At 44.1% G+C, this 20,177-nt stretch overlaps 1 protein-coding gene across 1 annotated transcript in view; it reads right to left on the bottom strand.

Moving 5' to 3' along the window:
* Positions 1-13,899: 13,899 nt before the first annotated feature.
* Positions 13,900-20,177, bottom strand: part of LOC132887234 (NACHT, LRR and PYD domains-containing protein 12-like) — a 77,797-nt gene continuing 71,519 nt past the window's right edge. The window contains exon 7 of the mRNA XM_060922743.1: positions 13,900-14,340. Within this exon, the coding sequence (XP_060778726.1) occupies positions 14,334-14,340 (7 nt within the window). The 3' untranslated portion in view covers positions 13,900-14,333. The remainder of the gene's footprint in view (positions 14,341-20,177) is intronic.

Here is a 20,177-nt window from a genome sequence, read left to right as displayed (position 1 = left end):
ATCCCTAAGACTCGTCGTGAGCTCATGAGGGTGCTTGGGATGTGTGGGCTTTATCACCAGTTCATGCAGAATTTTACTGCAATAATTGAGCCTCTGACAAATTTGCTACGAAAGGAAGTGAAGTTTAAATGGTCTAGCTCTTGTCAAGCTGCATTCGACCAGTTAAAGGCCATTCTCTCCTGCGTGCCTGTTCTGAGAGCTCCTAAGTTTGATGTTCCCTTTAAGCTTGCCGTTGACGCCTGCGATGTGGGTGTTGGTGCGGTATTGCTGCAGTCAGATGAGCAGGGTTTTGATCGACCTGTTGCATATTTCTCCAAGAAGCTAAATCAACAACAGAGAGCCTATTCTACTATTGAGAAGGAGGCGTTAGCGCTTGTGTTGGCAGTACGCCACTTTGAGATTTATGTTTCGTCAGGTGGGGAGGTGTTGGTCCTCACAGACCATAATCCATTGACTTTCATAGCAAAGTTTAAATCATCCAATGCTAGAGTCTTTAGGTGGAGTCTTGTGCTTCAGCCTTATAATCTGGTGGTCCAGCATGTAGCTGGGAAAGACAATGTTATTGCAGATACTCTATCTAGAACTTAGAGTGCAACCATTGGATAAGCATTTGATAGCTATTGATGTTTTCTACATTGAGATTTGGATACTGATTTGTAGTAGTTGAGTCCTTTGAGCTACTGGTGTGCAGGACTCCTTCTATACTTAAGACACTGATGATATGGTTTAGGCCTTTATGATTTAGATTGCTTGATGCACCTACTTTTGTAGGAATAGAGTTTGATAATTTTAGAAAAAATGAAGGAAAATAATAACAGGAAAGTATAAAAAAATAATAAAAAAAGAGATTTTTTTTTTGTTTGAAGGGGGGAGGGATGTTACGGTAGGCAAAGTGTAGGGAAAGTGCAGGAGATGCACCAGGCACTACACAATGCATTTCCACACCTCATACCCCCCCAGGGGGAGCTGGCTGCTGGTCTAGGGTGTCACAATAAGGAAGTGGGGGGAGAGAAGTCGAGAAGCCACAACTTCCTATCTCCATCTGTTGAACGACGGGAGCAGCTTTTCCTCAGCAGCCTAGGCCTTGTGGATTTTGACGAGGAGTTTTCACTTCTAATATCTTTGAATGGACAACTAATCGCTTGAGCTGGTCGGCACTGGGCCTTGCTTGCATTGGCCCCTGAGGTAAGCCTTTTCTCCCCTGGGACACACATACACCTTAGTGTTGTACATACAGACTGTCACGTTAACCGCACACATTAGGTTAGGGTCTCTGGATGTTAGGATTGTTTGTTAGATCCCTAGACGTGTGAGCATTTATCTGTGTTTGCTGTACCTACATCCATAGGGTCGTAACATATTGCATTGCCTGTTTGCACCGTGGGTCAGAGAGGACTGAAATTTCATCTGTGCTGTATGTCGAGCATGTATAGCATATTTGACAATAAAGTTGACTTGACTTGACTAGATGTGTTGAAAAATTATTACGAAAATACTTAAATTACACTGTAATTACACTTAACATCAAACTGCTAACACAGTGACAGTGGAAATGACACAGAATTACCTATAATGTTAACATTTACTTCAGATATGTTGAAAAATTAATAAGAAAATACCTACATAGAATAGAATAGAATAGAATAGAATGCCTTTATTGTCATTATACACATGTACAATGAGATTAAAGCATCTCCAATAACAGTGCAAACAGCGTGGTCAACAACCTGGTCGTGTCCTGAGAGACTGTGCCGAGGAGCTCACAGATGTCTTTACAGACATCTTCAACATCTCGTTGAGCCAGGCTGTTGTCCCCACGTGCCTCAAAACCACCATCATCATCCCGGTCCCGAAGAAGCCGTCTCCCTCCTGCTTCAATGACTACCGCCCTGTCGCACTCCCTCCCATCCTCATGAAGTGCTTCAAGCGGCTAGTCATGAGGCATATCAAGTCTGCCCTCCCCCCCGCCTTGGATCCTTTCCAGTTTGCATATCAGTCCAACCGTTCGACCGATGACGCCATCTCCACTGCCCTCCACTCAGCCCTCACCCACCTGGAGACAAAAGACTCGTATGTCAGAATGCTGTTGATAATAATAATAATAATAATAATAATAATAATTAAAGCCGCAAGCGGCCTCGACGGGCCCTCGCGCCAGCGGCCAAGGGGGGCGGGGGCATGCGTCCCCGCGAAATACCTTCCACAGCTTCTTCGGCAAGAGACATTACTCCCGCAATGGCGACAAAGAACAGAATTGGACACATGGCAACGATAGGGTCTCGCACTGTACGGTGCTCGGGCCCTAATAATAATAGCGCCCTAATAAGGGTCTTGTAAAGAGTTTGCTTGCCAAGTTTGACAAATCAGAAGCTGCAATATCATTTTCGCCATAACCAGCACCCCCAGGGGCGAAAGTGCACAAAATTAGGCGTACATGTCAGGTGAGCTATGAAGAGTTTGCGTATGAAGTTTGATGACAATTGAGTAGATAGAAGATGAGATATAGATTTTTGAAGAATCAAATTTTTGGTTTTTCCCATGTCAGTAGGTGGCGCTATGCTGTACATGAGCGATTATGAGTTGGAAAAATAAGTGTCTACAACAGCAACGCACTATCACAAGGTAGTGGTGTGAAGGAAAAGCATTATGGAATTATTTACCAAAAACCCGTTTTGGAGCAATTGCGTCGGCCAAAAACAGCGCCCCCCCATGGACGAAAATTCCCAAAATGTGGTATACATGACATGGGAGGTAGGAAGAGGGTGGCCGTGAAGTTTGACCAAATTTGAGGAAAGACTGGAATTTTTGCCCAAAAATAGCGCTCCCAGTGGCGAATTATCACAGAAAGTGGGTAACATGTCAGAAGCCCAATGAGTGATCTGCGTGTGAAGTATGAGCAGTTTTGAGCAAGTAGAAGATTTGTTATGAATTTATAAGCATGTAAAATGTTGCATTGAAAATTGATTGACGTATAACTTCTGAACGGTTTATGCTACGTGAAACGTATTTAGTAACTTTTGTCAGCCATGTCTGTAGATGATGTGTATCAATTTTGGTGACATTCCTATGAACGGTCTAGGAGGAGTAGCGCCGTCTTCATGGCCATGCATTTCGCACAAAAGTGAAATTACCTCACTTCCTGTTGGGCGTGGCTAATGCATTGGCATGACATTTTTGTCCGGCTTAGTGAGATACATATGCGTACCAAATGGCATGCCACTACTACAAACTACATGGCAACCAGGCACCTTAATGCGGGAGGCCAAAATCACAACGAGTTAGGGGGCGCTATAGAGGCCCTGAGGCCCGCCTGGATCTGGGCTTCTGGTTCTCAGTAGCGGTGGCAGTCTAAGAGAAAGGAGCCAAATTTCGTGCGTTGTCGACCATGGCAAGCGCCCCAATAAGGGTCTTGTAAAGAGTTTGCTTGCCAAGTTTGACAAATCAGAAGCTGCAATATCATTTTTGCCATAACCAGCACCCCCAGGGGCGAAAGTGCACAAAATTTGGCGTAGACGTCAGGTGAGCTATGAAGAGTTTGCGTATGAAGCTTGATGACAATTGAGTAAATAGAAGATGAGATATAGATTTTTGAAGAATAAATTTTTTGGTTTTTCCCATGTCAGTAGGTGGCGCTATGCTGTACATGAGCGATGATGAGTTGGAAAAATAAGTGTCTACAACAGCAACGTACTATCACAAGGAAGTGGTGTGAAGGAAAAGCATTATGGAATTATTTACCAAAAACCCGTTTTGGAGCAATTGCGTCGGCCAAAAACAGCGCCACCCCATGGACGAAAATTTCCAAAACGTGGTATACATGACATGGGAGGTAGTAAGAGGGTGGCCGTGAAGTTTGACCAAAATTGAGGAAAGATTGGAATTTTTGCCCAAAAATAGCGCCCCCAGTGGCTAAATATCACAGAAATTGCGTAACATGTCAGAAGCTCAATGAATGATTTGCGTGTGAAGTATGAGCAGTTTTGAGCAATCAGTAGATTTGTTATGAATTTTTAAGCATGTAAAATTTTGCATCGAAAATTGATTGACGTATAACTTCTGAACGGTTAATCCTACGTGAAACGTATTTAGTAACTTTTGTCAGCCATGTCTGTAGATGATGTGTATCAATTTTGGTGACATTCCTATGAACGGTCTAGGAGGAGTTGCGCCGTCTTCGTGGCCATGCATTTCGCACAAAAGTGAAATTACCTCACTTCCTGTTGGGCGTGGCTAATGCATTGGCATTACATTTTTGTCCGGCTTAGTGAGATACATAGGCGTACCAAATTGCATGCCACTACTACAAACTATATGGCAACCAGGCACCTTAATGCGGGAGGCCAAAATCACAACGACTTAGGGGGCGCTATGGAGGCCCTGAGCCCCGGCCAAGTTTGGGCTTCTGGTTCTGAGTAGCGGTGGCAATTCTCGGAACTGGTGCCAAATTTCGTGCGTTTTCGCCCATGGCAAGCGCCCCGAAAATGGCCCAACAGCGGAGAAAAATAAAGAAGAAGAAGAAGACGGAAGAAGAAGAAGAAGAAGAAGAAGAAGAAGAAGAAGACGGAAGAATAATAATAGTGAACTCTTACAAGAACAATAGGGCCTTCGCCCATAGGGCTCGGGCCCTAATAATAAGTTAAATTTATATAGCGCCTTTCAAGAAACCCAAGGATGCTTTACAGTTATAGACAAAGAAAAAATAAATAAATAAAATAAATAAATAAAAATAATAATTAAAGCCGCAAGCGGCCTCGACGGGCCCTCGCGCCAGTGGCCAAGGGGGGCGGGGGCATGCGTCCCCGCGAAATACCTTCCACAGCTTCTGCGGCAAGAGACATTACTCCCACAATGGCGACAAAGCACAGAATTGGACACATGGCAACAATAGGGTCTCGCACTGTACGGTGCTCGGGGCCTAATAATAATAATGCCATGACTGCCTGACAGATGAGAGACAGACAGACAAACACTAAAGTATGTGTGTGTGTGTGTGTGTGTTTCTCTGGTGTGAAAATGTACATTTATATATGTACAAAACTATACATGTGTCCCCTCCTTATCTCCATCTCACGCTGTAATCTTAAGTCATCTTAGCTTCCCCGTGTCTGCAGTGTGTGTGTGTGTGTGTGTGTTGCAAGGACAACTATCATGATTCATGTCATTTTTGTACTGATCTAAGGGTTCTGAGTAAGGTTCTGGCCATAAGTTCTGAAGAGTTTTGTTTCAATTAGGGGGCGCTCTGAAGTCCCTGGGCCACGCCCGGGCCAAACGTCTGTGGCTGAGAAGCGGTTACAATGACTGATGTGTGTATCAAATTTCATGAGTTTTCGTGCATGGGGAAATGCCTCAAATAAGGTCAAAAGCGACAGAAAAATAATAATAATAACCCCCAGGGGCGAAAGTGCACAAAATTTGGCGTACATGTCAGGTGAGCTATGAAGAGTTTGCGTATGAAGTTTGATGACAATTGAGTAAATAGAAGATGAGAAATAGATTTTTGAAGAATAAATTTTTTGGTTTTTCCCATGTCAGTAGGTGGCGCTATGCTGTACATGAGCGATTATGAGTTGGAGAAATAAGTGTCTACAACAGCAACGTACTATCACAAGGTAGTGGTGTGAAGGAAAAGCGTTATGGAATTATTTACCAAAAACCCGTTTTGGAGCATTAGCGTCGGCCAAAAACAGCGCCCCCCATGGACAAAAATTCCCAAAATGTGGTATACATGACATGGGAGGCAGTAAGAGGGTGGCCGTGAAGTTTGACCAAATTTGAGGAAAGATTGGATTTTTTGCCCAAAAATAGCGCCCCCAGTGGCGAAATATCACAGAAATTGGGTAACATGTCAGAAGCCCAATGAGTGATTTGCGTGTGAAGTATGAGCAGTTTTGAGCAATTAGAAGATTTCTTATGAATTTTTAAGCATGAAAAATTTTGCATTGAAAATTGATTGACGTATAACTTCTGAACGGTTTATCCTACATGAAACGTATTTAGTAACTTTTGTCAGCCATGTCTGTAGATGATGTGTATCAATTTTGGCGACATTCCCATGAACGGTCCAGGAGGAGTTGCGCCGTCTTCGTGGCCATGCATTTCGCACAAAAGTGAAAGTACCTCACTTCCTGTTGGGCGTGGCTAATGCATTGGCATTACATTTTTGTCCGGCTTAGAGAGATACATACGCGGACCAAATGGCATGCCACTACTACAAACTACATGGCAACCAGGCACCTTAATGCGGGAGGCCAAAATCACAACGAGTTAGGGGGCGCTAAAGAGGCCCAGAGGCCCGCCTGGATCTGGGCTTCTGGTTCTCAGTAGCGGTGGCAGTGTAAGAAAAAGGAGCCAAATTTCGTGCGTTGTCGACCATGGCAAGCGCCCCAATAAGGGTCTTGTAAAGAGTTTGCTTGCCAAGTTTGACAAATCAGAAGCTGCAATATCATTTTTGCCATAACCAGCACCCCCAGTGGCGAAAGTCCACAAAATTTGGCGTATATGTCAGGTGAGCTATGAAGAGTTTGCGTATGAAGTTTGATGACAATAGAGTAAATAGAAGATGAGACATAGATTTTTGAAGAATAAATTTTTTGGTTTTTCCCATGTCAGTAGGTGGCGCAATGCTGTACATGAGCGATTATGAGTTGGAAAAATAAGTGTCTACAACAGCAACGTACTATCACAAGGTAGTGGTGTGAAGGAAAGGCATTATGGAATTATTTACCAAAAACCCGTTTTGGAGAAATGGCGTCGGCCAAAAACAGCGCCCCCCATGGACGAAAATTCCCCAAATGTGGTATACATGACATGGGAGGTAGTAAGAGGGTGGCCGTGAAGTTTGACCAAATTCGATGAAAGATTGGATTTTTTGCCCAAAAATAGCGCCCCCAGTGGCGAAATATCACAGAAATTGGGTAACATGTCAGAAGCCCAATGAGTGATTTGCGTGTGAAGTATGAGCAGTTTTGAGCAATTAGAAGATTTGTTATGAATTTTTTAGCATGTAAAATTTTGAAGTGAAAATTCATTGACGTATAACTTCTGAACGGTTGATCCTACGTGAAACGTATTTAGTAACTTTTGTCAGCCATGTCTGTAGATGATGTGTATCAATTTTGGTGACATTCCTATGAACGGTCTAGGAGGAGTTGCGCCGTCTTCATGGCCATGCATTTCGCACAAAAGTGAAATTACCTCACTTCCTGTTGGGCGTGGCTAATGCATTGGCATTACATTTTTGTCCGGCTTAGTGAGATACATATGCGTACCAAATTGCATGCCACTACTACAAACTATATGGCAACCAGGCACCTTAATGCGGGAGGCCAAAATCACAACGACTTAGGGGGCGCTATGGAGGCCCTGAGCCCCGGCCAAGTTTGGGCTTCTGGTTCTGAGTAGCGGTGGCAATTCTCGGAACTGGTGCCAAATTTCGTGCGTTTTCGCCCATGGCAAGCGCCCCGAAAATGGCCCAACAGCGGAGAAAAATAAAGAAGAAGAAGAAGACGGAAGAAGAAGAAGAAGAAGAAGAAGAAGAAGAAGACGGAAGAATAATAATAGTGAACTCTTACAAGAACAATAGGGCCTTCGCCCTAGTGAACTCTTACAAGAACAATAGGGCCTTCGCCCATAGGGCTCGGGCCCTAATAAATAATAATTTAAAAAAAAGTTAAAAGTCCACTGAGTAGGGGTCAGGATGTAATTCCCGTGGTGTAGCAGCCATAGTCCCACCAAAAGGCGCACGAAAACAAGTCCCACATCTCCAGCACCGCTGCTGTGACGCCGTCAGCAACATCGCTCAACACCATGCCATGGATCCACACAGCGAACAGAGAAGCTCCGCCACGCAGAGCGCTGGTGTGTCCCAAACCGCCTGCACAGCCGCTGCGACGCCACCGAGCAACATCGCTCGGAACATCACGCCAAGCATTAAAGCACAGAGCGCTGGACAACCATGATGTAAAATGAGCAACAGGCTCACTGCAGTCCACAGCTGGGAGCACAGGCATCACCCACAGTGAACCAAGGCCTGGAGGGAACCGACGCCCAAAACTGGGTCTGGAGCTACACCACAACCAGTGGACAAAAACACTCAAACAAACATCAAACTATACAAACACACAGAAAAACATAAATAAAAAATGAAAATAGAAAAAGAAATAAAATAAAAATAAAATAAAAAAAGCTCTGGTGAGAAGTGGCAGCCAGAACGCGCACGACGTACTCTCAACCGGAAACGGAAATGAAAAAAAAAGTCTTGAGTTCGACTTTAGCTCAGCATTCAACACAATCATTCCTCAGCAGCTCATTCACAAACTGGACCAGCTGGGACTCAACACCTCCCTGTGCAACTGGCTGCTGGACTTCCTGACGGGGAGACCACAGACTGTATGGGTCAGCAGCAACTCCTCCAGCACCATCACACTAAACACGGGGGCCCCCCAAGGATGTGTGCTAAGCCCCCTCCTCTTCACTTTGCTGACCCACAACTGCACACCAACATCCAGCTCAAATCTCTTCATTAAGTTTGCGGATGACACAACTGTGGTGGGTCTCATCAACACTGGCGATGAGACAATCTACAGGAGTGAGGTGAGCCGCTTGGCCATGTGGTGCAAGGACAACAATCTCCATCATTAGATCGGTCGACACGAGGGTACCGCTTTATATTAGTTCTGGTGGACTATGCAACACGATACCTGGAAGCAGTGCCTCTGCGCAATATCTCAGCATGCAGTATTGCAGAGGCGCTCTTCCGTGTTATCTCCCAAGTTGGAATCCCGAAAGAGATTCTAACTGATCAAGGCACCACATTTATGTCACGGACACTGCGCAAACTGTATGGGTTATTGGGGATTAAGCCGATCTGCACCAGTGTATCACCCACAAATGGACGGTTTAGTGGAACGGTTCAATCGCACCCTCAAAAATATAATTAAAAAATTCGTAAGTGAGGATGCACGTAATTGGGATAAGTGGCTCGAGCCCTTGTTGTTTTCAGTGCGAGAGGTCCCCCAAGCCTCCACGGGGTTCTCCCCATTCGAATTATTATATGGGCGGAAGCCGCGCGGCATTCTAGACGTGCTGCGGGAAAATTGGGAGGAGGGACCTTCACAAAGTAAGAACGAAATTCAATATATTATGGACCTGCACACAAAACTCCACACACTCACCCACCTAACCCAGGAGAATTTGCGGCAGGCCCAGGAACGGCAAGCCCGCCTGTACAACAAGGGTATGCGCCTTAGGGAGTTCACACCGGGAGATAAGGTACTCGTACTGTTGCCCACATTGAGCTCCAAATTGATCGCCAAGTGGCAAGGACCCTTTGAAGTCACACGGCGAGTCGGGGACGTCGACTACGAGGTGAGGCGAATGGACAGGGGTGGGGCGCTACAGATTTACCACCTCAATCTGCTTAAACTCTGGAATGAGGAGGTCCCCGTGGCCTTGGTGTCGGTGGTTCCGGAGAAGGCGGAGCTGGGGCCGGAGGTTCAAAAATGGGCACTGGCATCACGTACCTCTCCGGTCCCCTTTGGAGACCACCTCTCCCCAACCCAACTCACGGAGGTCGCCCAGTTGCAGACTGAGTTTTCGGATGTGTTCTCGCCCCTGCCCGGTCACACTAACCTCATAGAGCACCACACAGAGAAGCCCTCGGGGGTGGTAGTGCGTAGCCGCCCTTACAGGCTACCCGAACACAAAAAAAAGGTGGTTCAGGAAGAACTTGAGCCCATGCTCGAAATGGGCATCGTCGAGGAGTCCCACAGTGACTGGAGTAGCCCGGTGGTCTTGGTACCCAAGGCCGATGGGTCGGTCCGGTTCTGTGTGAACTATAGAAAAGTCAACGCGGTGTCTAAATTCGACGTGCACCCAATGCCTCGTATTGATGAGTTGCTCGATCGACTCGGCACGACTCGCTTTTATTCGACACTGGATTTGACAAAGGGATATTGGCAGATCCCTTTGACTCCACTATCCCGAGAAAAAACGACCTTTTCCACACCGTTTGGTTTACACCAATTCGTCACCCTTCCGTTTGGGCTGTTTGGGGCACCCACTATGTTTCAGTGGCTGATGGACAGGGTCCTCCGCCCCCACGCCACCTATGCGGCCGCTTATCTCGACGACATCATCGTCTATAGTAATGACTGGCCGAGGCACCTCGAACACCTAAGGGCCGTCCTGAGGTCGCTGAGACAAGCGGGTCTCACAGCCAACCCGAAGAAGTGTGCGATTGGGCGGGTGGAAGTACGGTATCTGGGCTTCCACTTGGGCAATGGGCAGGTGCGTCCCCAAATTAACAAGACCGCAGCAATTGCGGCCTGCCCGAGGCCCAAGACCAAAAAGGGGGTGAAACAGTTCCTGGGGCTGGCTGGCTATTATCGTAGGTTTATACCTAATTATTCGGACATCACCAGCCCGCTGACTGATCTCACTAAAAAGGGGGCACCAGATCCAGTCCAGTGGACGGAGCAATGCCAGCGGGCTTTTTCTGAGGTAAAGGCTGCACTGTGTGGGGGGCCACTTTTACACTCCCCTGTCTTTTCTCTCCCCTTTATGTTGCAGACCGACACGTCGGACAGAGGGCTGGGGGTGGTTTTGTCCCAGGAGGTGGAGGACCGCCCCGTCCTGTACATCAGCAGGAAGCTGTCAGTGCGTGAGGGGCGCTACAGCACCATAGAGAAAGAGTGTCTGGCCATCAAGTGGGTGGTCCTCGCCCTCCAGTACTACCTGCTGGGGCGCCCTTTCACCCTCTGTTCGGACCACGTGCCCCTCCAGTGGCTCCACTGCATGAAGGATGCCAACACACGGATCACCCATTGGTATCTGGCACTCCAACCCTTTAATTTCAAGGTGGTCCACAGGCCAGGGGCGCAGATGGTCGTGGCGGACTTCTTCTCCCGTCAAGGGGGGGGGGGGGGGGGGGTGTCGGCTGCAGGCCGGACAGCCGCCCGGCCTGAGTCGGGCGGTGGGGGTATGTGGCAGCGGGGGCGTGGTCAAGCGCCGGTCTGTGACAGGAGGGCAGAGTCAGGGAAGGTAAGTGGCAGAATCACTACACCTGACGTCAATTAACCTGTATTTGTGTGTGTCTTCCCAGTGACCGCGCCCTATGTAAAGAGGGAGACCAGAGAGCAGAGGAGCTCATCCCCAAGCTAGATGCCGGTTGCATCAGTGTCTCTATTGGTTTAAGATCTTGTTAGACTGAAAAGTGTGGCAATAAAAGCTATTTGTAAATCTGATCTCTGTCCTGCCGTCCTCTGTGCTCCACCCACTCATATAGAACCGTTTACACGGCTTTCTCTTGTTTTCAATTTAAAGGTAATATTGGGCAGATCCTGTCTTTGGTGAGAGGTACTAAATGTGTGCCAAAACAAATCAGCAAGACATTTTTGTTCCAGTCTATGATGCCAAAATTATATGTCAAGTATTTCTCTTCCTGTGATGTACAGTTAAGCACTTTATTTGATAGGCTAATGTGATCAAATGTTTTTCAGATGCAAGTTTATTATTGTAAATAACGTACATCTTTATGGTTCAGCCATTTGTCGAGATCTAGACCCTGCAGAATCACTGGCGATGAGTAGATTGTATGGTGAAGATCCTAAGAATTTGAAATGTCGGGCTTATGATGGTTTCACATAACTCTATGTACCTCTGTTCATTCGGCTGTAAAACATCAAATTGACACTGTGATGATACTATCCAACTACCGGATAAATCTGTTTGTTTGTTATTAAGATGCATTGTTGGAAAATTTGTGTGCAAGTGTGGTTTTGAATGTCGCAGTGCCTGTGAAAATGTTTTATTTCTGGCTAATACTTTGGAGAAATCAGCTGAGACACCGATAGTATCAGATCAGCAACTTCGTCTGTCCTGCAATACATTTTTGATTCACACAATTCAAAATCCTGCAACTGTTTGTATTAAACCATCAGACTTAATGTGGAAATGTTTTCGATATCAAAAGAACAGTCACTTTGTAATCCCTATACCAACAACACAGGAGATGGATAAATGATTAACTTGTCAATTCTGTTATTTACACTGTTTCGACACTCAGTGACTTTAATATGAACTCATTGACTAGATATAAAAGTTATTATTAAGCCCCGGTAGTCGATAGTCCTGGAGACATACTGCTTTCACTCAGTCTCCGTGTGTGTGTGTGTGTGTCCCCAATCTTGGTTGAAATTTGTTTGCACTTTTTCAGGGGTTTCCTGAAACATTTATCAACAAAAGTGACCTCTTAGGGATAGAATAGATCCTTAGCTGCAATCCTATGGAAAGTTCAGGCCATTTAGCTTTTTATTTTTTATTTTTGTAAATTACAGCTCTTTTGGACTTAGTCATATTCAGGCTATTTGCTGATATAGTAGATGCAGTGGTTTATTTCCCCCAAAATACAGTTACTGCAAGTGGTGTGAAGTTTCAACAAGTATGAAATGTATAAATTTAATAAACAACCATATTTTCCCAAAGAAAAATAAACCTACAACTGTAATTTTTAGTTGTTTTGCTTATTTTGATTTAATAACATTTCATGATTTGTGCATCTCTTACATGTAAGCTCCTGTTTGTTAATAAATCCATATTGTATTTAAAAATAATTCCTACTTCCTCCTCCAAATAATTCTGGTGATCAGGTGAGTTAAGTTGAAAACAATTGGCTGACGAACTGAAATTTCATGACATTTTAGCCATACTTACAACCTGAAGTTCAAAAAGGCAAATCATATTGCATGCCAGCGAGTTGTATATGGTTCGGGGTCCTCTGGGCTCTCTCCAGTTCCTTTAGTAGGGTTTACCCAACAGTGGTGCCACCACCGTCATATAAAGGAAATATTCTTGAGTAGACAAAAAAACACCAAGCCAATAAATAATGTTCAAATATAGATTTCCTATAGAACTTGAGTTTTAATAGAGATTTTCTGTCCTAAAGAACACACTTGGCAAGTTCTATAAAATGCTAAGAAAAGCCAATAGAAACTTCTTGTTCTATAGGACACAATTCACAGTCTTCTATAGAACCATGCTGAAATCCTATAGAACACCAGAGTTCTATAAAAAGTCCTATAGAGTTCCACTGAGTCCTATAGAACTTCTATCGGATATTTTTTTGCAGAACCATCTCTCCCCAGGTGATGAAGAAAACTGAGTGAATGGTTTTCACAGGTGAGATGTGGTTTCATCCATCAACACACTGAGTTCTGATTGGTGACTCCAGTGTTTCTGAAAAACGAGACAATGAGTAGTGCATACTGTGTTGAGAAGTGTGTATAGAAGTTTGCAAAATGAATGCAGTATAACTGCAAACTGTGTTGAACAATAAGAATGTGTTTATTGTTGTGAAGGAATATTGTGTGGTTCAGAGATTTGAGCAGAATGAATCAGTTATTTGGTGAATTCATTCCATTACAGTGTGTATCCGAATGAGAGAAACTGGAAAACACCACAACACAGTGTCATATCAGGAAGAGCCACTAGATGGAGCTGTGTGTCACAGGGTTGATGGGGATCAGTTCCATCTCCAGGATCTGTTCTGTTCCCCTCCTGTGGTCGCCCAAAGCTATTATGCTTATAACGCAATATTAAATGGTAGTATAATAGTCTACAATGTGAAACAGCGATTTACAGCAAATTATTCATTTCAATGTAATTTTAAACCATCAGTGTCTCAAAGATGCTTCGAGAAAATAACATGCTGATCAATAATCAGTATATCGATGTGTATTGATACACACAGTACATATACACAATGAAGTGTCTTCACACAAATATTTCTAACATTCAATACATAATTGATAATCTTCATTTTTATAAACACAGCATTTAAAAATCAATTAAGACAGTTATGTACAGAGTCAACCAAATTAAACCTCTCATCTGAAATTTATAACAACTCCAGGAGGAAAATAATTTACTTTACGCAGTTATAAACAGTGTGTAACTTTGCGCAATGATCAAATTACTGCAGTGAACTGATACTATAAGATATTTATGATGTGTTTTAAACATAAATGTGACCTTCTGCTGCATGTAAATGGAAAAACAGAAGCATACTGTACATACAAAACTATTAAATGATGTTCGATGTGCATTAACAGTTTCTGTTTTGCTGTAAAAGATATAAGAAAATATTTGACTGTTGAGTTAAAGTTTATCTATCTCAGCTGGTGTATTTTTACAAACAACTAGAGAAGTGGAAGTGCTGACATGTTGTACACATCTGATTATCACTAAATGATGATGATTTTCAAATCACTTTGTACTGTAAGGGTTTATCCTCATCATCCTCTGTGTGTGAGACTCAGATCAGATCAGGATGAAAACTACAATCTGTAAAGAGGGGAAAAAAGGGCAGAACGATCAGATTTGAACATCTGTGAAGATACTCAGTCATCCAGGTACATAGTAATCTGTGGTTGGTAGAAGAGAGCAACTGGACTTGCTTGAAAAGTCTTGAAGACGTTTCGCCTCTCATCCGAAAGGCATCCTCAGTTGTCTGTCTAATAGGGAGTATCAAGTATTTATCCTCTCATGGATCATCATAGAATCCGAATCAGAATGCTGATGGCTGCATTGTAGGTGGCCGATGACCCCACCTCTGTTTAGTGATGGTCGTTCCAGGTTGACAAAAATGAACGATCCTCTCTGGCTAAGATGTCTGCCAGTTTTCTGGAAGTCCTCTCATACTCCCGCACCAGTCGAAGGGATCTCATCCCAAAGTGTGTAGAAACATATCTGTGAAGATACTCAGTCATCCAGGTACATAGTAATCTGTGATTGGTAGAAGAGAGCAATTGGACTTGCTTGAAAAGTCTTGAAGACGTTTCGCCTCTCATCCGACTGGTGCGGGAGTATGAGAGGACTTCCAGAAAACTGGCAGACATCTTAGCCAGAGAGGATCGTTCATTTTTGTCACATTTTGCCGATGACCCCACCTCTGTTCAGTGATGGTCGTCACTGAACAGAGGTGGGGTCATCAGCCACCTACAATGCAGCCATCAGCATTCTGATTCGGATTCTATGATGATCCATGAGAGGATAAATACTTGATACTCCCTATTAGACAGACAGAACTGAGGATGCCTTTCGGATGAGAGGCGAAACGTCTTCAAGACTTTTCAAACAAGTCCAGTTGCTCTCTTCTACCAACCACAGATCAGATTTGAACATGTTTTTATCAGAATCAGTCATCAGGTTCATGACAAGAAAAATGTGTTGCAGAACACACAAAGCACAGATTCAAGTTTACAAAATACAAAACCATAAACACCACTAATTATGTTAAAATGTGTGTAAATGACAGGCGCTAGGGAGCATGCCATGGAGTCAGCCGTGCTTTGGGAAGCTGTGCTGAATTTTGTTTTACAATTATACTTCTAATGCGTAATACTGTCTCGAAAGGTCCTAAATAGATCCCTAAAGTCACAAACTCATAGGGGAACTTTATCTGGTACATATTTTGTCAATGCCGAAAAACCTGTGACAATTTACCTACACAGGAAGAAATGCTGCTGACAGCCAACAAGCAAGCATGGCCGATGCCAAAACTGAACTTCTCGCCTCGCTAAAGGAAGTAGTCTCCGCATTACTCAGGTCAGAACTAAAAGATGCCCTAGCTGGTGAATTCAACACCATGAAAAGTGAAATACAGGCTGTCAAAAACGAAGACGTCAACAGCATTTCACTGCTTCGCTCCAACTCGGTGAAAACTAAGGTGACGGACATGGAGCACAGTCTGACCACATGTTCAGATGATGTAGTGAGTCTTCAAACTGCAGTCAGTAAACTTCAAGCAGAGATGTCGAACTTACAACAAAAGTGTCTCGACATGGAAGGAAGCATGAGGCGGTCAAACATCTGAATATTGAATGTACCAGAGGAGGCCGGTTCGGGCTCACCATCTTTTGTTCCAAAACTACTTCGGGATGTGTTCGATATGGACAAGGATGTGATGGTTGACAGATTGCACCGAACTCCCCAACTGGAGAAAGCCAAGGGGAAACCCCGTGCCATTATCGCTAAGCTACATTATCACCAAGACTGCGTGGGTATACAACATCGAGTGAGGCAAGCGGGTGATGATCTGAAATACAGAGAACGGTCCATCTCCATCTTTCCAGGTTCTCCCCCCACCGTGGCACGCGCAAGATCTGCATTTAACAAAGTTAAACAACTACTGAAAGGCTGAGCAGATGTTCGATATGGAGTCATTCACCCTGCTAAGTTTCGCATTACCTACAACGGGACGAAGAGGGACTTTCTGGATCAGAAACAAGCTATGTCAAATCGAACATCATCGATGGAGGGAGAGCCACTTCTAATGATTGATAAACTGCCATAGGCTAGCGTTAATTCCTCTCATCCCTGTATGGGAATGTTTTGGTGAGTGAAAGTAGCCACGAATAATAATCACTACAAGCAGGTAATTCCGCCCTTATTCTGTTTTTTTTTTTTTTTTAAGATATGTTGGCTACAATCAAGATGATCCTGGCACCTGAATGGACAGCGTTGTATTTAAGTTTAGTGAGATAAAGAAGCACTTTTTAACTTTTATTTTGTTGTTCAAAACTTTCAGCAGAGCACCCTGTTCGAACTTGAGTTTCCCATTACAAGCATGAATGTGTGGATACCTCTGTAAGGGGTTCAAGGCTCACCTTGTTCTGTTCATAGGTGACATGGGGTGGGATGTAATCGCACCAGACATTTCTGAGAGTTTTGCTTTGTCTTTTGGAGGATGTGTTTTTGCTTTGCTGATTACAGTTTTTTCTGAATGCTTAAACTCTAACGGTGATTCTTGTAGCACAATTTCTAAAACTAGTAATATCTATCGCAAAACCACTCACTGAGTTCGCAAAACTAAAAGCACAAACACTGCTTTGCACTGAGTTTGTAATTTTGTAACACACACTTTGCAAAAGTGTAAGTACAATCCACTGCACAGCACACCTTTTGCAGAACTGTAAACACAACTCACTGCTTTACACTCAATTTCCAAATTTCCAACACACTCCTAGCAAAACTATACACATTTATGGCTATTATTTACACTATTTGGCCAACTGTCTGGCCACACTGTTACATGTGAAAACAGTTTTAGATAATTAGTTCACTTTGCAATCAGCCTGAGCACTATAAATAAGCCACAGGTAAGCCAGGGCTGCCAACTTTTCAAAATTCCTTGGAGTGAGATTTTTTTTTTTTTGGGGGGGGGTTGACGGCAAAATTTTTCTGCACACCACGCAGTAAGTGGGAATTTTGTCGTCCAGCTGGAGATGGACAATGGGGGGGGGTGAGATTTTGGATTTAGTAGATGTTCCTGCATTCTGGTGGATTTTCAGAGTGGCCTGCTGTGCCATACCTACATTCTTACACACCCTGACTTGTCAGGCCTTCAACTTGTGGCCAACAAAAGCACCAAGTTTTGGCTTAAAAGCCCCCACACTAGAAAACTACAGATGACTGCCAATGTTCCTGTAGCCCTATAGACCTGCTCTTCTGTCTGCCCTGTTTGTTGCTCTTCTGTCTGTTGTTCTGTCTGCCTTTTCTGGCTTGGCTGGACTGTCAAAATAAAATATTCCACTTTTGTCCTGCCAGTGGTCTTACCCTTCGGGACATCTTACCTTTGAAAGAATTCAAATAGTCATGTTGGTTTAATAAATCTACGCAGTCACAACAACATGCCTTTTCCTGGAGGACAAGTTTCTTGTGTTTATTCTGAATCTTACCTGCTCTGAGTGGTAGGCAGGCCTACAGCAAAACGGTCAAATTCTTTGATATTACAGGTGACCATGCTTTATTTACTTTAACTGAGCAGTTACATACATCATAAATAATTAAAAATGAATACCCTGTAAATAAACAATAGGTATGGTGGCTAATGGCTCTTCTTGCATTTGTAATATTATCTCTTACTTGCTTGATTTTACAACATTTCCAGTATGGCTTCAAATAAAGTATGATAACATACAGTAAACAAACTAAAAATGCGCCTTAATAAACGTGTGCTAAGGAGGTGCTCTCCCGTGCTGCTTGTTGGGGAAGATAGAGGCTGTGGCACGGCAGTAGGCCTATAATGATTTAGCATGCCTAGTACACAGCTCTCGATATGGCATTAAATATTCTCACAACACTTATAGGCTAAAACGATTAAGAAACTTTATACAAGTTCATAATTACGCCAGTAACGCCACACATTGGCGTGCATATGCACAAACCTGTCTGAGACACCCGTCTTCAACTCGGATACCTTCTTCTCCCTCCTCTTCCTCTAAATTGACGGTAGGCAATTATCCAACTTCTGGCGAGTGCAGCATCATTAGATGCGCCACCTACCATAGGGGAGTGTGTACAGAAGGGAACACCTCTCTGCCTGTTTAGTCGTGCGTAAGGCATAATTGATCGATCGCAAGTGGTTGGTGCGACACAATGAGTAGCCTAGATCAGATAGATAAACTAGATTTTTTTCTAGCGTGAGAAATCGGAGGTATGGCGTGTGAGCATGTGAAGACAGTCAAATGCATGTGTCTCACGCTCATTGCATGAGAGTTGGCAGCCCAGGGTAAGCTGTCGGTGTGGAGTATAATGGAGGGAGCAGGAAGAGTGAGAAGAGTGAGAATTAGAGGAGGTTGAGGAAGAGGACGTGGAGGTGAAGGAGGAAGGAGAGTAAGAAATAGAATTACTGATGGCATCAGAGCTACAATAGTGGACCATGTTATCAACCATGGAATGACCTTGAAGGAAGCTGGCCAATGGGTTCAGCCTAACTTGAGCCGCTACACTGTAGCAAGCATCATAAGGACATTTCAAAATGAGAATCGGTTAGTACAGTCACTTTACACTAAGTTTTGTAGCACTGCCATACTCTAATGAGAAACACAAGACCATGCATATAAAAATACTGAAATTGTTACTTTACAGAATTGCTAGACATCCAGCAGCTGGGGGCAGAGAAAGAATGTTCACTGCAGAACAGGAGACTCATATAGTCAATATCTCATCTCATCTCATTATCTCTAGCCACTTTATCCTTCTACAGGGTCTCAGGCAAGCTGGAGCCTATCCCAGCTGACTCCGGGCAAAAGGCGGGGTACACCCTGGACAAGTCGCTAGGTCATCACAGGGCCATATAGTCAATATGGTCATTGCAAATAATTCCATAAGACTACAAGAAATACAGCAGCGCATAATAGAGGATGACACCACCTTTCAAGACATAAACAGTGTGAGCATTTCTGTATTGTCTCGTGTACTTGCCTGCAACAGAATCAGAATGAAACAAATCTACAGAGTCCCTTTTGAAAGAAACAGTGAACGTGTAAAACAACTGTGATATGAATATGTGCAGGTAAGCTATAGTATCATTGGTGCTGGATCTGGAAGTACATTCTGTAGTGCTGTGCTTGGGCCTGCTGTGCTGAATTTGTTTGGTCTTTTCCAGAGAGTGATGGAGCTAGATGCAGATGCCATGGGTCATGAGCTGATTTTTGTAGATGAGGCAGGTTTCAACCTTACTAAAACGAGGAGACGTGGCAGGAACATTATTGGACACCGTGTCATAGTCAATGTCCCAGGACAACGCGGTGGCAACATAACTCTGTGGGCAGCTATAAGTCAAAATGGTGTTGTTCACCATCATGCAACCCTGGGCCCATATAACACTACACACATTATTACATTCCTGGACACCTTACATCACATGTTCACTAATGTTCAGAGACCAGAGCACACCAGGTATGTCATCATATTGGACAATGTTCATTTCCATAGGGCTGCTTTGGTCCACGAATGGTTTACAGATCACCCACTCTTCGCTCTACTCTACGTCCCCGCATACTCTCCCTTCTTGAACCCTATTGAAGAGTTCTTCTCTGCCTGGCGCTGGAAGGTCTATGACCGTCATCCCCATCAACGTATAGCCCTTTTACAGGCAATGGAGGAGGCATGTGGGGATACTGACCAGGCATCATGTCAGGCCTGGATACGACACTCCAGGAGGTATTTTCCTCGGTGCCTTGGACTTGAAGACATTGCATGCGATGTTGATGAAATCTTGTGGCCGGACCCAGAGAGACGACATGACTGAGGTTTTTTTTTTTCCTCTCTGTGAAATAACTGTATGTAAAAACACTTATCACTTATGTTTGTTTTGATGTGTTTACAGCAAATAC

This window comes from Neoarius graeffei, chromosome 5 (assembly GCF_027579695.1).
Source record: "Neoarius graeffei isolate fNeoGra1 chromosome 5, fNeoGra1.pri, whole genome shotgun sequence".
In the NCBI taxonomy this organism is placed as follows: domain Eukaryota; kingdom Metazoa; phylum Chordata; class Actinopteri; order Siluriformes; family Ariidae; genus Neoarius; species Neoarius graeffei.
Note: the sequence above shows the minus strand (reverse complement) of the source record. Positions and strands in the feature narration are given on the sequence as shown.